The 22823-nt window shown below is 36.4% G+C and overlaps 3 protein-coding genes across 7 annotated transcripts in view; 2 read left to right on the top strand and 1 right to left on the bottom strand.

The window, feature by feature from the left end:
* dagla (diacylglycerol lipase, alpha) overlaps positions 1-11964 on the bottom strand; it is a 37080-nt gene extending 25116 nt beyond the window's left edge. The window contains exons 1-2 of one of the 3 annotated variants that reach the window (XM_039658602.2): positions 11247-11964; positions 941-1042 (exon numbers count right to left, since the gene is read on the bottom strand). In XM_039658602.2, the coding sequence (XP_039514536.2) occupies positions 941-1035 (95 nt within the window). In that variant the 5' untranslated portion in view covers positions 1036-1042; positions 11247-11964. Of the gene's footprint in view, positions 1-940; positions 1043-1188; positions 1311-11246 lie in introns of those variants that run through there. The other 2 variants (XM_039658600.2, XM_039658601.2) reach the window with 2 other exon arrangements.
* A 4665-nt stretch (positions 11965-16629) lies between these two features.
* On the top strand, positions 16630-17799 carry polr2l (RNA polymerase II, I and III subunit L). 3 transcript variants are annotated; one of them, XM_039659761.2, is made up of 3 exons: positions 16630-16782; positions 17278-17388; positions 17474-17799. In XM_039659761.2, the coding sequence occupies exons 2-3, from the start codon at positions 17294-17296 to the stop codon at positions 17580-17582; spliced, it is 204 nt and encodes a 67-aa protein (XP_039515695.1). In that variant the 5' UTR covers positions 16630-16782; positions 17278-17293; the 3' UTR covers positions 17583-17799. The 3 variants fall into 3 exon arrangements, with proteins under 3 accessions (XP_039515695.1, XP_039515694.1, XP_088985870.1); XM_039659760.2 differs by having other exon boundaries at positions 16714-16918; XM_089129744.1 differs by having other exon boundaries at positions 16737-16773.
* Positions 17800-18731: 932 nt separating this feature from the next.
* On the top strand, positions 18732-21788 carry sdhaf2 (succinate dehydrogenase complex assembly factor 2). The gene is made up of 4 exons (XM_039658395.2): positions 18732-18888; positions 19877-20088; positions 21166-21275; positions 21460-21788. Exons 1-4 carry the CDS (start codon positions 18862-18864, stop codon positions 21585-21587), a joined length of 477 nt encoding a protein of 158 aa, XP_039514329.1. The 5' UTR covers positions 18732-18861; the 3' UTR covers positions 21588-21788.
* The last annotated feature ends 1035 nt before the right edge of the window (positions 21789-22823 follow it).

Raw genomic sequence — 22823 nt, 5'->3', positions numbered from 1 at the left:
GAACATGTTGGACATGCTGAACAATTACATGTCTATTTTTTTTTAAACTAAAACTTTATTTAGTTCCTTCTAGGAAGAATCAATATCAGTTGAAATGAAATTGAGAAATCAAGATTTCTTACCCCAGCCCAGCGTTTATCGTTAATTTTCATTAACAGTGCACGATATGTGTATGAAATAAACAGTACTGTCAATATGAATTCAAACTTATTTTGGCCAACAATTAAAATGACTCAAGTCAAGTTAGGGCTAAAATATATATTTATAATATTTAATGCTGAAAAACTTTTAAAAGGATCAAGTTGCTATTTGTGTGTTGTTGATGCAATTCCATCAGTGGACCAGTTTCATAAAGAACGAGCAGAACTGATTTGTGAGCAAAAAATTTGTAAAACCACTTCTTCTCCCATGTAATATGCCGCATTTAACTAGCTATATGGTACAATATACGTAAGAATTGATTCACTAACAAGTTAAACATAAATTTCATCTGTCCAACAGACATCGTAACAAGCTATCATTTGATTTGATATTTTATAGGGTTTCTCAAACAGGGGTTGACAAGCTAAATTAATTATTTTTTTTTTAAATTGTCATTTAAAACCAAAATTCATACATTTAATTTTTAATTAGAATTCATTTTCTATTTACTTTACATTTTTATTTAGTAAAAAGTAAAAAATAGTAAATAGTAAAAAAAACTATATTTTGAAAGGTTAACATTAATTATCATTTTGGTGTACGTCAAATAACAGCAGTTGCTGAAAATTTTTATTATAATGCAACTTATTTCAGGAACTGCTATTATATTGCATGACAGAATCTCTAAAGACTTCTATTGACATCAGGTCTGGTTATAAGAGCTTGTTATTTTCAGTTGATGGTTTCATTTTATTCACAAATGTAGAAGAACAAGCTGTGGAGACAAACACAGACTCACCATATGCAGTGTAGTACGAACAGGAAGAAAGCCGGCAGCACCAGGTCATCACTGCCGACTGACCAGCGTCGCCGAAACAGTACCATGCCCGGCATCACTGCCCTGAAACACATAAACACACAAACACACTCCAGTTACAGACCGCCCGACACACGCACAGAAATACTTTTCAGAAACCACTTCTTCATTTGTGCGTTAAAGACGAGAGAGTAACACAAGGCCAAAGTAAAATTCTGTTATTTACTCACCCTCACCATCAATATACGAAACCCTTCAAGTATTATAAAGTAGCTCATTTTTGGGTGAACTATTTCTATAATTGTGCATCAGAGACTGAAACTGCTTCTATATAGGAATAAGACATGAGCAACAGAAAGAGAGTGGACAATATTTAAAGAGGAAAAGAAAGTCAAAGAGGAAGTGACCCAGGAGAATGTTTACATAAGAAGAAACCAATATTTGGTAACTGTAATGAGAGTTAATGCATGAATGAGAATGTTTAAGCACAGTATTTTAAGCATACTTTTTTTTTTTTTTACAGTTTTTACTGGTGTTTTAAGTGGATTGTGAGTATAGAGTGAGGGCTACTGATGGTTGCCATGGATACCAATTCCAATCCAGACACTTTAACGCTCTGACCAAGCAAACTTTCATTGTGTGGCAAAATTGCTCTATTTACATAAATCTCACTCAAAGCATTTAATCGATCAAAAGGTACTTTCAGTACACAGATGATGTCCTTGTTTGACTGTGTTGTGGAGACAAAACTAGATGGCTGATGATAAAACAGGATGTGGCGGCCATGTGTTTTGTTGATCTTTTTATGGATCGGGGGGGGGAAAGGAATACGCCCTGGCAAAACACTTCCCCAAAACATTTGTGCTGTTATGTGGGTGGTGTGGAGTAGAGGTTAAAGTCAACATGAAATCAATATTTACTTCCATTTTAATGAACCATTCAAGTTTGTTAAAATCCCAAACCCTAAACCCTAAGATAGTAATTGTGATGCTTTGACCAACGATCATTTTTAAACAGGTTTACCAATGAGTTTTGTCTTCATTTGTTTAAACAAATAGTTCCGCCTCAAACTTGAGCCGTTGGTCGGCCCAGAAGTTGACATGGCAAACCCCTTAAACAAATATAGCAATAATTTCGAAAATCAACATGTATGGCGGACTTTTTAACATCAAAATGACACTTTACCTTTAAAATAGTAATACTACTTAATCATTCTCCTTCCCAACAGACCTGATAAAGCGACAGATTGCAAATGGTTTTCACAGCAGCTGTACAAGAACACACAGTCTATCATATCACACTGTTAGCATAAAGGGTATTACAATTTCAAATCCATTTGGAAGATTTCACCCCAAAATCAGTGTAGAAAACAGCGTGTTCACACTTACTCGGGCATACACACTCATCATGAATCGACAAACACAAGGACACACACTGCAGGTGGAGCTGGAAGATGTTGAAAGGACTGAGTGGGAGGCAGTGAAAGTGAAACATGATGAGGATGCAGGGGAAAGGAGGACTAGCGTGAAATTTGGGAGGAAAAAAAAAGACAGAAGGCAAAAGAGAGCAAGGGTGAGTGAAGGAGGAAGAGAGAGAAGGAAGAATCTGGAGCAAGAGATGAGAGGAGAGGCAGGGGAGAGTGGGTGTGTGTAGCACATGGTCCTCAATCTAAAAAAAGGATGAGAGCGGTAGAAGCTAAACTCGGAGTATGGATGAGAAAGAGGACTGCAGCTATGGTGAAAACGCAAGGACATTTCACTGGAGAAATGAAAAGGAAGGAAAATTAGTCAAGTGCGGATGAACCCAGATGATATTTAAATCTGGTCGATACTATAAATCAAACGGTAACCTTATCGCGTTCACATTAAAGCGCAAGCGCACAGTCCAAACACCCAGCAATCTGCATCTCAGACAGCGCACCAATACTGAACTGCATTGGCGAGTATCCTCATAAACATAGTCCGTTGTGTCTTAAAGGTTCTCTAAGCGATGTGGGGCCAAAACATTTTTTGTCACATACATCAAACGTCTCCTCACTATCGGCTAGCTGCCTGTCCCCTAAACACACTGTAAAAAAACGCGGTCTCTGTAGACACCACAGGCTCCACAAACGGCAACAAAAACAATCATGTCTCACCCGGACCACGAAACCTAACAAACAGTGTTCCAGCCAATCACTGGCAAGAAGTATTTGAGGGTGGGTCTGGGGGGTTAGTGCGCGTGCACATGAAGGGGGTGTGTGTGTGTGAAGGAGATAGAAGCATCAGAGGGAAGTTTGAAAAATGGCCGAAACACGACCAAAGAGACGTCGTTCTGAGGAACAAATTAAAAAGAAGAAGGAGTCGGATAAAGAACGCGCGAAGTTCCGAATTTACATCGGTAGCAAAGCTTTTGAACGATGGCGAGAACTCCGGCGGCAGAAGGGCTTCCAGTCCGACATTCAGGTTGCTCTGTTTTTGCTGGACAGGTGGGTAACGTTAAATTGTTTTTTTCTTCTAAATTGACGCTTATGTTCGCCAAACCCACACAAGGATATAATTAGCTACTATGCACGTTCACAATTATTTCAGGAAGGACGGAAGGGAGGGGGAGGAGATGAGATGCGGAGGAGGGAGGGTCTAGCTAGCCTCCGATTTGTTTGAAAATATTCCGAACGTCAACACCCAGGATCGCTCAGAGAACCTTTAAGTGAACATAAACAGACGAGACAGAAAACGATGGTGTTTTTGGATCCGTGCAGGTCTTAAAGTGACAGCAGCCTAATAAACCTGCTGCCAACTGTGTCCTTAATGTTAATCAAACAACTAAAGACCCTCACTGCTCTTGACTGAACAACTTTTTTAACCAGGATTAATCTGTCTCATTTATACAATGACTATGCAGAGTTATTTTACATCTGATTACTTGTCTGGTTATCTAACATTTGGTGTCATGTCTGCTCGATTTTGCAAAAACAGTTTCATGGCTTGTAAAATATATAATATATAAAAGATATAATTGTTTTTATTTCAATTTGCTGTTGAAATATAAACATTTAAACGGTGGCAGTCATAAATCAAATTGTAAAAATGATGTAAGTGGGATCAACAACTCAAATCAAAGACATAAAGCAGTAAACATCTGTTAAAACAACTGTTCCCGACTCTGGAAAATGTGCCATCAGAAGTTTATCGTAAATGCCCAAAAAGTTATGAAGAATCGCTGTGTTAGTGATTAACTGTAAATTAAAGTCTGTGTGATTTATAATGAGAAAGACGGCATGCAAAACACTATTAGAACTAAGAGGCAGGTGAGGGAAAAAATATATATTTGGTTGAATATACTCAATTATTCAAATGTTGGGCAAAAAATGAAATACACAATTGATGATTTGAAGGTAACATTAAGGGAAAATGGTTATAAGTGGAAACACATTTAGTGTTTGGCCCTGAACTGCATCAAATTAAGTGTTGACTTCATAATGGAAAAGAGGGATTATGTATTGGCATGCCGAGGAATGACTAGAGGAGGAACGCAATGTGTTGAAAAATAAATAGGGCATGACAGGGAAAAAAGTGTTGAGCGCGTAGCAGGGAGAATAGAAAGACAGCACAGAGCAGGATACAGTCAGCCGTGTTCATGCCGGATCCTTGTGTACTTGCTGTAAGACTGAACATTTGCCTGTGTGCGCTCTGGAGACGTTCACACGGGACGGACAAGTTCTGTCTGGGCTACCCTGCATACATCTTTGGCTGTTTTTTTGTGGGTTTTTTTGTAATGGCTCCTGACATAAGCCCGTCACATCAATTTAAAACTACTTAAACTTGGGACAACCAGCACATCATCTCAATTACAGAGTGCAGCAAATGGGCCGTGATAAACATCTCCAAACATCTCCATTATGCATAAAGAAACTGATTTTTACAATAATGTATAAATCTTTCAAGACAGACCTAATATGATCTTTGTTGAGGTTGGTAAGCAATGATACACAATATGTATTACATAGAATATATATATATATATATATATATATGTACCTATATGACAAATACAGTCTTGTGTAGGCTGTAACTACACCAAACAAGATGTAAAAATGATACGGGATTAAAAATGTAATCTTTATACATTGATTTAACCATTTAAATAAAAAATAATAATTAAATGCTATAAAATTCAAATTAAATAAGTAGTATTTTTTATATTTATTAATAATACTTTTAATAATAAACAAATGTAGGCTATATATTTTTCTAAAAATCTATTAACTATTATAAGTGAATGGATTTTTTAAACATGTAACAAGATAAAATATAGTTTTTATATAATATGTATATATATATATATATATATATAGTTTTTTAAATGCTTATCAATGTTTAGGTGAAAGTTAAAAAATTATATATATATATATATATATATATATATATATATATATAGTAAACTTTTATAGTATAGTATAACTATCTAACCCACTTTAGTGTCGTTTTGGTTTCAATTACGTCATTCATTGCTTCATGGGATGATTACCTAATTTAAGTGCACATACCTGAGTGATGATACACAGAGGAACAATTTGTAAGCAATGCTGCTTGGGCACTTTCCAGAATGGGCAACAAATTTCCATCTGAATACTAATATCGGTCATGTGACCTGTTGCTCACCTGGTTGCAATGTTGTCAACATTGCTCAAAAAGTTGCCCCGTGAAATCATCACCTTTACTCATCTGTTGTACCTTTGTCTTTCTTCTGGTTTTCCAACAACATGATCAAGCTTGAATACTTGAATGCTTCAAATCAAAGATTGTAACTTTATGATTTCTCTCTAAACTAGTTGGGTTAAAAATTCCTATGGAGAAAATAAACAGGAAATATCATTCTAGAAGCAAAGCAACAAGAAGTGGGTGCTCTGTGTTGTGCTTGTGCTCTAGTGACTGTGTAAATTGCCAACAGTGAATAACTTTGTAACACAAGTCTTGTGGCTTGTCGATTACCTTCAGACTGCTACGCCTCAAAAAATATTTGCCTCAGCCAAGACCCTGATAACATGCCATCATCAAGTCATCTACTGCTGCTGCTGCAGTGCTTTAACTTCACTTATGATTAGAAAATCTCATGACTAGTTAGTTCAGCCAGAAGACACATATTTCAAACAAACATCCTGTTGTAAGATGATGTTTTAAATGACTTCAATGTCCTAATAAAGCTTTAGTGAGGTATTGGTGGGATGTCAGGACGCCCACTTACAGAGGCCCTGAAAAGTACTTGAGGCACACTTGAAAATGTCTGAATGGCATTGCATTATGGTAGCAAAATAATAGCTTGTAAAATGCTTGTAGAAGTACATGCCTCATTCAGTGGCCTTAATATGAATGATATGCTAATGCTTGTATTATGAGATTGTGCATCCATAACACCTCATACCAATGAGTCATAAATTAAAGCAGCCTGAAAGTGAAGAAAAAATATTTTACTTCTTTTTTTTTTTTTTTTTTTTTTTGTCTCAAGTTTGTGGCAGTTCGCAAGGAGATGATTTGTATGTAGCATATAGCAAAATAAATTTTAACATTTTATGATAGCAAATGATGGACACAAAAGAAGACATTAAAGAAGCAATTGCTTCTGGGCCCATTTTTTGGTAACATTATGCTGCATAAACTTGCAAAAATGCAGGTGGCATAAATTAATCTTCAATACAGTGTCGTAAAAATTACACTTATTATGCAAGATAAGAAAAACAGCCAGATAAAACACAATGATCGGTGATGTCTGTCTGACACGTGTATATAAACAATAAAATACAAAAAAAAAAAAAAAATCTAAAGATTTGTGCAGATAGAATGCAAAAATGCATGGTCTCTTGTTCTGCTAATCGCACAATAAATGCTTTTGCTACTATTATTAGAAGCCGTATCGATCAATAACGCACTTTCACACATGCATGACGACGATAGCACCAAAGAAACGTCAATCAATGGACTGATTCATACATGAATCACTTAATAACTCAAGACATTGACTGAAAAGCCTGACCAGAGATAGAAGAGCCAGCGCTGGTGGGAATCCGAAATAATCTGAGCCAGTTATAATCAATGTGAGTTGATGATTAACTCCCAGAGAGAATTGGTTTAACATAAAACACAGATTTGCCCGAACAGGAACCATGTGCTGAAACAGACTGATTATTAAACCTGTTATTATTCAAACAATGACCCACATTAAAAGAACCCATATCGGTCAGTCAACCACTGAAAGGAATATATGATGCAATCAATCATTTTAATAAACCTAGTTGCTTTATTCAGATAGATCTTTATAAGGCAACTTTGCATGGTACTGCAATAATTTTAAAAGGCAAATTTTTCGCAGTGCCATAAACAAAGAAAAGGAAGATCTGTGGTTAAACTTATCTGAGCTTTAGAATAAGCGCCCTGAAGATCTATGCATTGCTCAATAATGTATTACAGAAACTAATGCAATTTTAAACAATACAGCCGCTATATTTCTCTAGGCCACATACAATCTCTTGATGTTCTTTCTCTTTTTTTTGTGACAGATTGCAGGATGTTGAGGGCACAATGAGCCCGTTGTTGTTGCGGAGAGCTGTATTTTGGAGAACATTCGCCTGCATCTCTATAGCAGAGACAGGATATCCTGTACACATCTTATTCTGTACTATCAATGTTTTATCAGAAAACAAATCTTTTTGACTGTAAAGTGTAAAGGCAAAAATACATTAATGCAAATTTGATAAGGGTTTTAATCAGTTTTTACACATAAATTCATTCTACTTAAGTTTAATGAATTTAAAGATAAATAGTTTAACAATTTTATATTTTTTATTATGTAATTTAAACAATGCCCAATTGGCACTAAGGGGCCTAAAGTGTGCCAAGAAAACATCCCCCACACCATTACACCACCACCAGCAGCCTGCACAGTGGTAACAAGGCATGATGGATCCATGTTCTCATTCTGTTTATGTCTCAACAGAAATCGAGACATCAGACCTGGCAACATTTTTTCAGTCAACTGTCCAATTTTGGTGAGCTCTTGCAAATTGTAGCCTCTCTTTCCTATTTGTAGTGGAGATAAGTGGTACCCGGTGGGGTCTTCTGCTGTTGTAGCCCATCCGCCTCAAGGTTGTGCGTGTTGTGGCTTCACAAATGCTTTTCTGCATACCTCGGTTGTAACGAGTGGTTATTTCAGTCAAAGTTGCTCTTCTATCAGCTTGAATCAGTCGGCCCATTCTCCTCTGACCTCTAGCATCAACAAGGCATTTTCGCCCACAGGATTGCCGCATACTGGATGTTTTCGCCTTTTCGCACCATTCTTTGTAAACCCTAGAAATGGTTGTGCGTGAAAATCCCAGTAACTGACCAGATTGTGAAATACTCAGACCGGCCCGTCTGGCGCCAACAACCATGCCATGCTCGAAATTGCTTAAATCATCTTTCTTTCCAATTCTGACATTCAGTTTGGAGTTCAGGAGATTGTCTTGACCAGGACCACACCCCTAAATGCATTGAAGCCACTGCCATGTGATTGGTTGATTAGATTATTGCATTAATGAGAAATTGAACTAGGTTTTCCTAATAATCCTTTAGGTGAGTGTATATATATACATACACACACATATATTTGATTCACGTTGACTGCCGTTGATTTTACATCAGGTTAATGATATGGCCTAAATCATCCCCTACCGCTAAACCAACCCATCACAGAAACATGTGCAAACCACTAGATTTAAATAAAAACATGATTTGGACAATTTACAACCCCTCTCCACCACACTAGTTGATGATCTAATAATATTTCATAAATGGCCCTCACAACAAGCACCTGAACACTCTCGTTCTACAGATATCGGTAAACAAAAGAAAAAAAAATGCATTAAGGCACTGTACTGCCTCAATCACTATTTCTGCAGGACACACCAGATAGGAAGTGTACTGTAATATTGCAATCATTTCTCAACTCTGTCTATTGCATCATTTTGAGCAAAGTAAGACTCAGGGCAAAATAACAATTACTCTACATGAACATTATCCCACAAAGAACAATGCTTTGATTTGCATGATTGTTGTGACACAAGTCCATTGTTGAGTATTACATTAGACTCCATTAGACACTGCTTTAAAAGGCCTAGTGGTGAAGCCTCCAGGCGATTCCAAAACCCCAAACTACACCTCAATAGTATTCTCTTACTTGTTAGTCAAGGTGGATGACGGACAGTAATGGTTAAACCGTTGGTCATGATTATTTGCACAAAAATTATAATTGTGATTATTAATAATAATGGCCAGAAAATATATCCATTTAGGAGAAAAGTTCTGATTAGGGGATTTTAGCTCTTAACATCTGGCAACCCCAAGCATGAATGCTTGTGAGGTTTGTTACCAAGGCAAGACAACGCAAATGTCAAATGGAAAAACAACAACAACAAGGATAAATCAATGAAATCGCAAATAATTATGATTAAGTTATTGAGACAAACAGAGATTGCAATCATAATTATAATACAATTAATCATGCAGCCCAAGTGAAGATTATCTAATTCAAAACAAACATATTTGAACAATCTCATTTAGTCTAGCAGACTTCCAGGTGAAATTAAACATTTGGGTTTCTTTCTGTACATGAAACAATTTTAGCAATCCATTTTTTTTTTTTTTTGCATAATGTGATTTATGTCCGAGTGAAACAAAAACAAACAAACAAACAAAACAACAACATGGTCAGATTTGATTTTACCCATCAGGTATTAATTGTATTAAAGTGGGTGCTTCATATCAGAATGGAACCAGACCTGAAAGAGTTTTCGAATGAACTGAGATGAACTGAGAATCATGCACAATATGACCAAGAACGTGTATTAAAAACGTAAGGTCAAATTTGATTACTTGTTTACTTTAAATGCACATTAGCATCATACATCAGTGATACGGTACATCAGCCCAGCAGATTAATAATTCAGGATAGTTTCTCTAACAGTTGTTATCAATGGGGATAGTGTTTCTTTTCTGTTTTTAAATATTTTAAGTTCTTATTTGCAACTTATTTCTCACTTCTGAGAATAGTCATCAGCCACCCTGCACACTAGATAATGGCATCGGCCACTAACCCATATCGGTCGATAATCTGTCCTAGGTTCATCTGGAAGACACATCAACAAAATGACCACTGTCCATAAAAGCTGCACTTCTTAATTAACAGTAATTTCCTCTTGCATCAGTGGCTCATTCAAGCCACTGATGGGCTTCTTCATCCAGCCTTGAAGACGCAACCACAATCTCTCCATTAAGAATTAAAACAAAAGCCTCACGTTCTGAACTTTCCAGTCATTTCACACTGTGTGTATTGTAGACAAGATCTGCCTTACTGCTGTCGTATATATATATATAAAAGAAGCTCAGAACGAGTTTCATAATGATAGGTATGACATACACCGGAAATGAAGTAACATACTCTACACCAAAGTATCCAGTAGGCACTTGGGCATGAACCAGAAAGAAATGTTGGGTGTGCTGCCTGTGCTCACATGCCTGCAGCAATGCAAAAACGCACTGTTATTCATACAGGTTGTAAAAGGTATGACCTCATAATGACACAAATATAATATGGTTACCATAGGTCGTAGCAAAATATCATAGTTACAAATGTCATTATATATTTATATTCAAATAATTTATCAATATTAAAAGAAAACCTTGAAACAGCTATGCACCACGCTCAAATAACATTGGGAATACTATGGTAACAATACATTTTGTGCAACTACACTGGTGGAAAAACTATTACATTACCGTTTCACTATTTAAGGCTTCAATGACAATATACATCCAAGAATAGGCTACCATGTTAGTAACCTGGTACATGCAAAAATTGGTAATACCATGTACATGTGACTCAAAAACAAGTGGCAGTACAATAAATTCCATTAAATGGTATGGCATCACTTTTTGTAAGAGAAATATTAAACAGAATGATTACCTATTATTCACATACTCAAAGTACTTCAAAGAATGCCAGGCTATATCTGCAAAACATGGTACTTTTTGTTCTCTGTGGAAACCTGTGGTCATCGTGATCAAATGTTTTATTACAAAAAACACAGACACATGGCAATACCATGGTATTGTATGTACTCAGAGGTAATTCAAAAACAAAATCCTGTACAATATCCAAAAAAAAAAAAAAACATTGTGTTTTTTCGTTAGCGCACTAACTGTACTAACTACGATATTCAGGCGGAAACTGCGGTTACCATGGTAAATTTTCATAAGGGTCGCCAGTACAGACTCACCTGATGTATGAACGCGTCTTCCCGAGACCTTCTTCTGCATGGACTTTCTTAAATCTCCCATCCTCCGCAAATACACGCACACAGAACCGCAGAACCGAGCCAGATCACGGTTCTGAACCAGCCACAGGTCTCAGAACAGCAACAGTCCGGCAAATGCGGCGTCTCGTCTGCATTCACATGCACATTAAGGGGTGGAGATGTGTTAAATTCGGGTTGCTTCGGCGGTCCATACACGTATTTTTAAATGATATCGATCGCCTTAGTTTCATTGACACTCGCCGCAACGTCACTGATATGTTCACGCCTTTCCAGGCGCGCGTCGCGTCAAAAGCCGCTCCATAACCCTATTCCGCAAAAAAAACAAAAAATATTCACGTAACGTTACACGCGAATCTAACATTTATTCCCCAGGATTGCTCATGACATTCCCTCTCCGCGTAGTAAAATCGTGCGGTGATTCCAGAGCCCGCACTGTCCGCAGCAGGTCCCAGTCAGATTGATTGCTGTATATCTTCCCTGCGATCTTTTTTCCATATAAGCGCCGTCGTTGCGATTCTCAATTCCAGTTGCGCCTGTTGAAGCCGTATCCCGTTTCCACTTGCGCTCCTGGCGTACCCCACGTCATCCATTGGTTGTAGTAAGAGGCGCTGCGCTACTGACGTACGACGCTGCAATTTTCCGCTGCTTAGGAACCACTGGCACGCTGTGCTGGGACGGGTTTGGTGAATACAGAGGAGACTCCGAAATAGTATGCCGGGCGTGGAACTGGAACGACGTCATTTCCTGAATTTCTGAACCCTTTGTAATCAGCAGGGTGTGCCAAAAGAAAAGGACAAGAAATCAATTAATTAATAAATACATTCATAAAACATTTAATTGCCAGGTGATTGATTGATTGATTGATAGATTGATAGATAGATTGATAGATAGATAGATAGATAGATAGATAGATAGATAGATAGATAGATAGATAGATAGATAGATAGATAGATAGATAGATAGATAGATAGATAGATAGATAGATAGATAGATAGATGTCCATACCAAACAGTCTTTGAGGTGTGTTGGAATTTGACGTAATGCTTCTTGACTGGCATTACAATGCAAGTGAGCTAAAGGTTTGGAGAAACCTGTTCTATAGCACTCCCCAATCTGTTTTTTATAAGGGAATTATTGTCCAAGCATAATAAATGTCTGTTTTTTGCTTCAGGGCATCTATATGGCGTTAATAAATTAAAATAAAATAAAACTTCAATGCAAAAACCATTTTACCAATTCAATCTGTAAGAGAGCACACACACACCCTACGCTATATGCACCCCTGTTTTCACAGATGGAGTGGTACATCCCAGTGCCTCTCCTCCTCCTCTTGCTGCTGTGTCCTCCATCACTCCATTTCCTTTGATTCTATTTCTCCTTGAGGACGGACTTGGGCCTTCTTGCAGAGCGTATCTCTTGGTCTCTCATCCTCCGTCTCTCCACCCTTCTTTGAAAAGAAGAAGAGGTGAGCAAGGATCAAGAAGCAACATAAAGAAGGTAAGCTCCATCTATCATGATGTTTCTGAGGAGATATATATCCATCAAAACTGAGAGAGAATGTGATGCGCTGCTGTGGCCTGTGCAGCCATCATAACTGCATCACTACAGAAATCACATCATCACATGCTCCAAAAACCCATTTTTTCAGTCCTTCTTTTATGCTTTCTCTGCATTCTCCTGCATGGCTTAGTCAGTCTCAGACCTCTTTTTAGCGTTCATTTATTTTTAATGTACATTGCTCCCCTCCCTTGTATGACTCATGCAGATTCACAGGGATATTTCTGCATGCTGCAGATTAACTAAATGTCATGATGTTTAATGCCTCAGAAACATTTTTTTCATTATGTTTGGTGGGTGCAATGATGAGGCTTGACTTATGTTAAGGGTTACTTGTCACTTTTGTCTCAGACACTACAAAAGAGCTTTTACACACTAAAGAGACACACATGCAATGACTGTCGAAAGCATGTGGCAGACTCAGTCAGTAGGCCACTTCATATTATGTCATTGCCATATCAAGGTCAAAGATTCAAATGTTTCATGTGATGTAATTCCGTTTGGGCGACAAAAATAAAACTAATGGTTGATCCAAAATATGACAATTCTGTCATTATTATTTAATATTATTTACATTCCAAATGCATGTGGGGTCTTTAAAAAATAATAAAAATACTATTCAGCAGTTTTCTTTTTCTTCATATAATGACAGTTCAGTCCAATAAATAAATAAATGAAAACTAATTATAAAAGCAGTCCATATGACTATATTTATTATATTAGCTCTTAAATTTTAAAGCTCTTAAATGTCATTTACAAATGAGAAAAATGAAAGAAAAAAAATGGATGTTTGGTGTCTTTACTTTTGGTTCTCACGTGTGTCATTAATAAAAATGTCAGGCAAGTTTAAATATAGTACACAAGACATTTATGGTATTTTTATTGTGCTTTTTGGTGCATCACCATGAACGAGTGTGAAATTATTCTTTAGAATTTTTCACTATTTTTTGGCTATTCCTTTAACTTCTCTGCATGTGATTTTTTTTACTGTACTATACCATTTACAAGTTTGGGGTCAGTACGAATATTTTTAAAGAAATTAATATTTTTATTTAGCAAGAATGCATTAAATTTATCTAAAGTGACAGTAAAGACAATTATAATGATACAAAAGATTACTATTTCACACACATGCTACTTTTTTAAATTAGATAATTTTTTTCTCACATTTTTCTTGAATATATACATGCATACTATGCACACATTATGTAAACACAAACTTTTATTTTGGATGCGATTAATCGCGATTAATCGTTGCCCAGTCCTAATTTTAAAATATATGCACATAGAAAACAGTTATTTTAAATGGTAACAATATTTCACAATAATACTGTTTTTACTGTATTTTTTATCAAATGCAGACTTGGTCAACATACGAGACTTTTTTTTTTTTATCTTAGTACCGAACCCAAACTTTTTATTGTGCATATGTATGAATTTCAAACCTAAATCTCATCCTCTCTTTTATAATTGTATTCCTAAAAGAAAGCCCAAGAACACCTGCGATATTCCTTGATCCCACTCCCACATGGAAGCAAAAGCTAAAGGAGCGCCGAAGTCTGCCTCCAAAGCAGAGAAGAAGGAGGCAGCCCCACCGCCGAAGCCAGACCCCGTCTCTGCCGAACCCGCGGAACCCGAGAAGCCCGCGGAAGATGGAGCCACCGACCAACAGGGGGCGACGGAGTCGGCAGGAAGTAGCTGTGGCTGTGAAGCCTTAGAAAGTTTGAAGCCTTTCCTGATTGGAGGAGCTGTCATCGCCCTTGGAGCTGTATTGGTGGGCGTAATCGTATTAGCCAAGAAAAACTGACCCGAGACCTGTGATTGGTTGTTAAATGGCGGGGGTTGATTAGTTCACAGACTATTAAAGTTTATATAAGGGGGGTGTTGAGTCACTAGGTGTCTTAATTTTAAGCTGTGCTTTAATTTCAGAGTTTGTTACCGCCAGCTAAAGCAAGCTAGAGATGCATTTAGGCCAAACACTTTTTTCACATAGCATTCAACACAGTTCCATATCTATGTCCTCAACTAGTCACTTCTGCCTGCTGGTTCAATGATCAAACTACATCATCGTCCATGCCATAATGATGACGTGAATACAGTTATACAAAAGTTTTTTCCAAGCTGGTCTCAAAACCCATAACTGCCAATTGTAAGATAAGACAATATTAAAGTGCATTCATGATTCAAGGTTAACAAAACAGAGGTTTTCTGGAGTTTATGGAAATTAAATGCTATTTATATAAAGCAATTGGTTTCATATTCAAATGCTAATGCAAATCCATGTGTAGGCCTACAAGTACATGGCTCTAACATCTATTGCAGTTAGGCCTGTATTGTTGAGAGATGGTGTAGAAATAATTGCAGTAAATGATCTGTGTTCATCATCTGTCATCATCCCCAACCAAAAGTAAGTCATTCTATAATTCAGTAACCTTGCCTGTGGATTGCATAGTGCCATTTCAAAATCTTTTTTTTTTTTGTTTGTTTGATTGTCTGAACGATGTTGATGATTTTCTGAAGCTGGCCAATGGAAATAGATGTGTGATGCAATATAGATGCAACGTAGATTATGACGGCTTTTGTCCAACAGCTTCAATTTCACAGTTACACTATGATGAGCGCTCTTACACAACAGAAACAATCCCTAAATGCATGCAGACACGAACAATATACACTTACACGTCACATGACATACTGTTACGGAAAATGACATTTTCTTTAAAGTGCGTATATAATGCAATAATTCCAATAGAACTCTGTATTTAAAAGAAAGAAGACTATTTATTAGTTGTGATACTGATGGTAATGATGTTGATGATGATGTGGCAACATGGTGGTTGTCTTGGTGGTTGTGGTGGTGATTATGATGAATGATTATGATTTTATTTGTTGAAGTTAACCTATCCCTCTGTGTCTCTTCCCTTCTGCCATATGTATTTTACACACACCCTCGCCCGCTGCCTTTCTGCTGTTCCTCGTGTGAAATAAAGTAAGATGGCTCCCTTGTGACTTGATGGCCTTATTAAAGGACAATGAACTATATTTTCCCAGACTCCGTGTTTTTTTTCCTTCCGTTTTTGAAGGCTGAATTCAACACTTGCTTAAAGCCTATTTTTTTTACTTGAGACTGATTTCTTTGCTATTTTTCCTTTATATTTACTAAATGTAGCAGTGACTTTTAACGGGGAATTAGAAAATCTAAAACAGTTAGATCTATAGAAATATTGAATATTTTGTATCGATTTAGGCAAACTAGAACAATAATACAATTTGTTTGGGTACCAGCACAATGCTAATATACCAGTTAATGAAAGCTCTGATAAAATGGTCAAAGAGTCACTTAAACTGAACATCCCTACTATTACAGTTGCATTTGGAAGAAAAAAAGTATCATTAAAGAAGCTTGCAACCAGAAATGGCAAAGAAATTGGAATGAATGTAAAACAGGAAGACATTTTTAAAAGATACAGTACATAATACTGTAAGACAAAGTACATTGACACAAAATTTAAATAGAGATAATCAGGTTATTTGAACTAAGACTAAAGATGGGACATTCAAAACTTAATTCTACACTATTATAGGGAAACATGGTACAGGTGAAATATGCCAAGTAAAGGAAACAGTTGAGAATACATGTTTGTCCTAGGTTTTAAAAAATCATTAATAGTGGTCTTAGGAATAGAATATAGACATCTTTACATACATCTAGACTGAAATCACTTCACTCTACAGCACAGGTGGTGGCGGTGTGCAACATAAAGTTGGTATGCAATAAATCCATAGAAGAAGAAGATGAAGAAGGGCGCGGAACGCTTGTTGTCATAATCTTGTTTCCGCCCGTGTGTATTTGACAAACGCAATGCGGAAATTACGCATTTGAAGTGCGTCTAGTTTTAGCGGCACAAGAGAAAAGCGTGTAGCGTGTGAGGTTGTTTTGGTAATATTTCTTACATTTTGTTCAATCTTGAGTAATAATAAAATAAACTAATTGTTAAAGTTTAGTCGTGGGTTTGTTACTAAGGAAATTACCTCGCGCCGAACCTCGATAATACATATTTTTCTACGAGTTACTAGTAAGTCTGCGCTTATTATATGCTTGTTTATATCTCTGCGTGCATTATTGTGATGCATGTTTATCTTGGCAGTATCGTATTTTTTCGGCGTAATTCAATCGAGAGAGAGTGTATACAAAAATATCATTAATATGACATGAAAATTGTTAATTTTGATTGAGGTTATTATAATTTATATTTGAGAGGTTAAAATTGACAATTTTGAAACTAAAAGGTCAAAATGATGGGTTTTCAAGTAATATTTCAGAATTTCAACTTATGTATCATATAATTTGTCATAATTTCGACTTTTTGACTTGTGTCATAATTACAAGCTGCTATTTTTATGTGGCGTAACACTTACTTTTTCTTCTTCTCAGGCCCCTGTCCTTCACCATGATCATCCCTGTTCGCTGCTTCACTTGTGGGAAAATCGTTGGGAACAAATGGGAGGCGTATTTAGGTCTTCTACAAGCGGAGTATACAGAGGGGTGAGTTCATGAAACGACCATCAGTGTCTGATTTCTCTGCATGTCTTACGGTGAACTGAATCTCATTCTTTGCTCATTTTCACAGTGATGCTCTCGATGCTCTGGGTTTGAAAAGATACTGCTGTCGCCGGATGCTTCTGGCCCATGTGGATCTTATCGAGAAGTTGTTGAATTATGCACCGCTGGAGAAATGAGGAGCTTTCTGTGCAATTAAAGATGAAAATCCTGCTCGGCCTCTTGTATTTTCAAAGACTTGACCGTAATGGAAGATATACAGGCGTGGGCTTCAACACAAACACGCCTGGGTCATTAAAATACATCTGAAGAAACTTATTACGTGGAATGTTTATTAGCATTTTGTTTATTAGCGTTTTGTTTGTTAGCATTTTGTTAAATAAAGAGTGAAATATCTCTGTTGTACCAATCATTACATTCTGAACCTGTGTTTAACTAGTGTTATTAAAATAATTAGGGAATCCTGAAAGGGAAGCGCTTTTCCAATCACAGAGTGAATCTTGATATTTGAGTTACTGTACATGTTTGTTTGTACAAAAAAAAAAAAATTCGTTCTAAAAACTTAGCGTTATTGTTTTTAAACCTGAGTGCTGTCATTTTGTTTCATTTACACAAGAAGAGATTTATTTTTCACAGCTTTTTACTAAACAATGGTTCACAACTTTGCAATGACACACCGGTCAAGTGTTAGAAGAACCAGTGTTTGGGTTAACGATTAAAAGTAATGAGAGTTATGTAATTAGATTACTTTTTCCAAGTAACTAGTAAAGTGACGCATTTCTTTTAAATGTATTAAAACAATAAAAATAAAGGCTAATTCATAATATTAATAACTAACATTTTTTATATAATTCTAAAATAACACTGCTGTAAAAATTGTTGCTGAAAACATTTAAAATCCATGTTGTGTTAAAGTACTGTGTTAACTTTTATAACTTTATTTTCAATTAGACATTCAGAGTCAGATTTTGTGCTTATATTTTAGGTTAAATAAAAGTAAAAGAAATGAACATACAGGAGAATTACCGTTCATAATTAGTAACACTGTCCCTTTAAAATATTTATATAAAGCTGAAAACCTCCATCCGCTTTCACAAGTGTTCACTGAAATACAGTCCCTAGGAAACACCATAGCTTTTATTTTTTATTAGGATTTACCTTTTAAACTTGTGTTCCACGTGTCCGCCCTTTGGTCAAGGACAAACTCAAGTTTGAAAAACACACTTGTCATACCTACACCGCATAGATAGAAAAATGATATTGACCGAAATAGAAATGAAATGAATGAAATGGAAAAATGATATTGACCTTACCAACATGGCGCCCGCTCCACTACGTTTCCTGTTCTTCTGTTGTGAAACAGTTGCATAAACTCTCCTTCAAAATAAAACATTGTCACATTGTCAGCCAAGCAAGCACTTGATCAGTCACACATTACACAAGATACTTCACGATAACATGTTTTCAGCAGCTATTGCAAGAAAGGTACGTTTATTTACTTTGCATTCATATGTGGCGACAGGTTTTAAAGATCTAATTTGACCTCACGATTCTGAAGTGGCATAACAAGGACATCTTTCTGAGCTCATCACAAATTAATATCATACAGCTAATATGTAACGTTACAATTAAAATTATACCAGGGGTTTGAAAAGTTGGATATTTATCCCGTCGTTTTGTGTTGAATGTCTGAGCAAGGACGGATATAACATCTTCAGCGTTATTACCACTGATCTATAGTGACGTAATTCTATATAGATCAGTGTATAACTAACCCCTGAATTCACACACAAGACTAACGTTAATTTCACTTCTTTGTTATAATGCAGTCTCCTAAACAATGCAACAGATTCTTCATCTCTTGAGATAACTTACAGAAATTAATTTTGCTCACTGTACTGATTTAAAACAATATTTTATTTCTAGATATTTATGGTTTTAATATATATATAAACTCTGCAGGACAGTTTGACACCTGTGCTTTACAGGTTTAGTATGTGTGTGCATAATCATTTAACTAAAATTAGAATGAAAACCAAAACTATAAAAACACAAACTGTAACACTAGAATATCGATGATATTAAAAAAAACACTGGGTCATACAAAGTCCTGGTATGGAAGATGTCCTCTTTTCTGTGCCAAATATAATGTCATAGATATATTTTATTTTTTAGAAATGTATTATTATTATTTTTTTTTTACAAAAATATATGATATGGGATATGATGTAATATGTCTTGAGACAAAACACTATAATGATGCCAAACCCCCTTTTTACGGGATGATTATTGTGACGTTATTAATTGGCATTCATATAATTCATTAAATGAATCTAATATAATGCTTACATGGATTGCTGATTACTTTTGATTATGTGTGATAAAACTTACACAGCCATGTAAAATACTTTATGTTGATAAGAGTCAAGGCCAGAGGAGATTTTTAACATTGTTTGATCTTGATCTATCCCAGGTGGTTAGTTCGGTTTGCCGAGCATCACTGCGTCCAGCTGCTGGCACAGTGATTTCTCGGGATTACCGAGGTGATGCCCCAGAGCCAAACCTCATTGAGATCCCACTGCCACCATGGGAGGAGAGGACAGGCGAGTCCCTGGAGATCAAGAAGAAAAGACTCCTGTATGAGAGCCGCAAGAGAGGCATGCTGGAGAACTGCATTCTTCTGAGGTTAGTAGGTTAAAGTCCCCCTGTAGCCAATCATTTTATCTCTTAAAACTCATCTTTGATCACCAAAATTACATATTTCAATGTTTTTATTTTGTGAAAAAAAAGGCTCACCGTGCCTTGAATCTCAATAGCTTAATAGCTTGAATGTAACTCTAGCTTCATTTAGTGCACAGATCCATGAATATGCTTATGAGTCCTGCCTCCACTCACTCACACCAGCTCAAAGATTCGCCCGCTCGTCATTACTGTAAACGCTGCACAATGGCAATTGGAAATACTGGTTTAAGTCAGCCATATATGTTTGAATCGATTAAGAAGGACTTAAAGATTAAATTAGACAGGATCGTATTTAAGTCGCTGTATCAGAATGGTAATGCGTTTTATATATCGCTCTCTACAATGTTGGACATATAACGGTAACTGATATGATTAGCCTTTGGCTTGACTACGTTATCAAACAGCTAATAATGGGTCACCATCTCTGAGTCATTGTCCTTCTAACAATCAGCATCCTTAGAAAGAAACACTTTGAAGAGAACGTCACTGGAGAAAGGCATATAGTTCATCATAACATCGTAATATACATCATAAACCCGTCATAATGCTAAATGTACACGATTTTTCATATCAACAGAAAAATATACCGAGATAACTTGACTTTTCAACGGTGTTGACTTATGAATTTGCACATTTAGCATATTAAAACCACAACATAGACATATAAACAACGAGATATTTAAACAATTTTACATTTTTGGGTGAACTATTTTGACGTAAAATAAAATAATTGTCTTATGTAATCACAAAAAAAAAAATAGTTTAATTGGTTGAAAATTATAATTTGATGTACTAAAAGACCTAAAACTGAAATAAAACTATATACTATAGACATAAAACAAGTTTAATATAAATTATAAAAACACAATAAATGATTTAAACTTGAACTAAAATTTTAATATTAATAAAAAATATAATAATAGTATTTCTGTGATACTAAAATAACATTGTTCCATGTTATTCAAAATCAAGGGAAAGCGACTCTGACTACTTTTTTTTAATTATTTGTTTTGTTTCCAGCCTTTTTGCAAAGCGGTACCTGAATACAATGAGTGAATCCCAGCTAAAGCAGTATGACAGACTCATCAATGAACCCAGCAATGACTGGGACATCTACTATTGGGCTACAGGTATGAACAGACAAATAAAATAGATGTTCAGGGGCGTAGAGCGGTGCTCAGGCATGAAATTGACTTTGATTTTATTCATTGAATATTGTCTGAGGAGTAACAGTAGTGGTGTAATGTGCACAATAACACCAGGGAACATGTATAAAGGAATGAAATGAGTTTGCACACGTCTTCCTTCCCTCAGATGCTCAGCCGACACCTGATGTGTACCAGGGCGAGGTGATGGACATGCTCAAAGAGTTTGCCAAGAACAAGGACATGGAGCAGCGTCTAGATGCCCCTAATCTTGATTATCTGGACAAGAGCAGCTAAAACTCAGCCTTCTGCCAGAGACTGTCATAGAAAACCAAAACTGAGCTTATAAAAGCACCCAAGACTCTACAGAAATCATATATATATGATATATATACAGTAATTTAACACACACATACACGCATAAATTATACATATAAACGCTGTACAGTGACTGTGATGTGAAAATAGCATTGTATTAAAGTTTGTTCTTATCGATGACTGATGTGTTGGTCTCAATAGGTTTATAACCACCACTGGAAGAATATTTTAAAAGATTATTTCCAATGAAATATATTATTTCCAGTTATCTTTTCTGATGTGCCATGAGCTCATCCATTAAGAGGTTATATAGTACTTTGCTACAGGCACTGAAAAGCACAAAGAGTGAATCATGTTATTTACTTGAGTAGCTTGGTTAACAACTCATTAGTGTGTATTCAAAGATTAAACCGAGTCGTGCTAAAGAGATCTGAAATGTGCTAAAGACACTTCAGACAGGAATGTTGTTTAGCTCGTGTAATGTGGCTGGTCAGTCGTCGATACCATGTCATTATTATGTTTTGAAACCAAAGCGTACTGTACATGCATTTTGAAAGATCTCAGCCAGAAGATGGCAGACTTTTCCTACCTAAGATGAATGTAGAGGTGTGCAGCGACTGAAATGCATCCAAGTATTTGGACTAATCGAGTCCTTTAACATCACACTCAACTAGCGGTTGTTCGCCGCAGGAGCGAGTGCACTTTTCACCAAAACAGATCCGACACTGTCCTGAATGTTGAGGTACACAGACGTCAAAGGGCATGCGATTTGATGGCAGTGAGCTTTTAGTCATGACAGTTTTCTCCTTTAAGCGAGCAATGTCCCAGATATGTGTCCTGTGTACCTGTGTAGCCTGCATTTTCAAAAATGACTAAACACAGGCGTTCTCGCTGCTAAAAAGCACAGATGCCACAGGGCTGTGGCACTTTCGTTCACAAGCTGAGGTTTCAGTGTGACTATACCAATATATCTCTTTCTTAAAAAAAAAAAAAAGAGAGAGAGAGAGAGAGAGAGAGAGTAGTGCTGCTTGGCTTGCTAAGGAACGATTGACTATTTATTTTTGCCCAGTGGGTTTTGGGATTTGAACTTCCCAAATCTCATCATGGCTTTCCAGTTCTACTAGTAATGTCTGAACAAGGGAGTTGATTGACACACACCCCTAATAGACCTTTAGGCTAGGCGCCATATTGAATTTAACACTGATGAAAACAAGG

Source organism: Pimephales promelas, chromosome 1, assembly GCF_988280905.1.
Source record: "Pimephales promelas chromosome 1, fPimPro1.hap1.1, whole genome shotgun sequence".
In the NCBI taxonomy this organism is placed as follows: domain Eukaryota; kingdom Metazoa; phylum Chordata; class Actinopteri; order Cypriniformes; family Leuciscidae; genus Pimephales; species Pimephales promelas.
The sequence above is the reverse complement of the archived record's forward strand: the minus strand, read 5'-3'. Positions and strand labels throughout refer to the sequence as shown.

Coding starts and splice junctions, on each gene's coding strand:
- polr2l (XM_039659761.2), top strand. CDS start 17,294: ATGATCATCCCTGTTCGCTGCTTCACTTGTGGGAAAATCGTTGGGAAC. Junction 17,389..17,473: donor CAAGCGGAGTATACAGAGGG/GTGAGTTCATGA, acceptor TCATTTTCACAG/TGATGCTCTCGATGCTCTGG.
- sdhaf2 (XM_039658395.2), top strand. CDS start 18,862: ATGTTTTCAGCAGCTATTGCAAGAAAG. Junction 20,089..21,165: donor GAGAACTGCATTCTTCTGAG/GTTAGTAGGTTA, acceptor TTTTGTTTCCAG/CCTTTTTGCAAAGCGGTACC. Junction 21,276..21,459: donor CATCTACTATTGGGCTACAG/GTATGAACAGAC, acceptor TCCTTCCCTCAG/ATGCTCAGCCGACACCTGAT.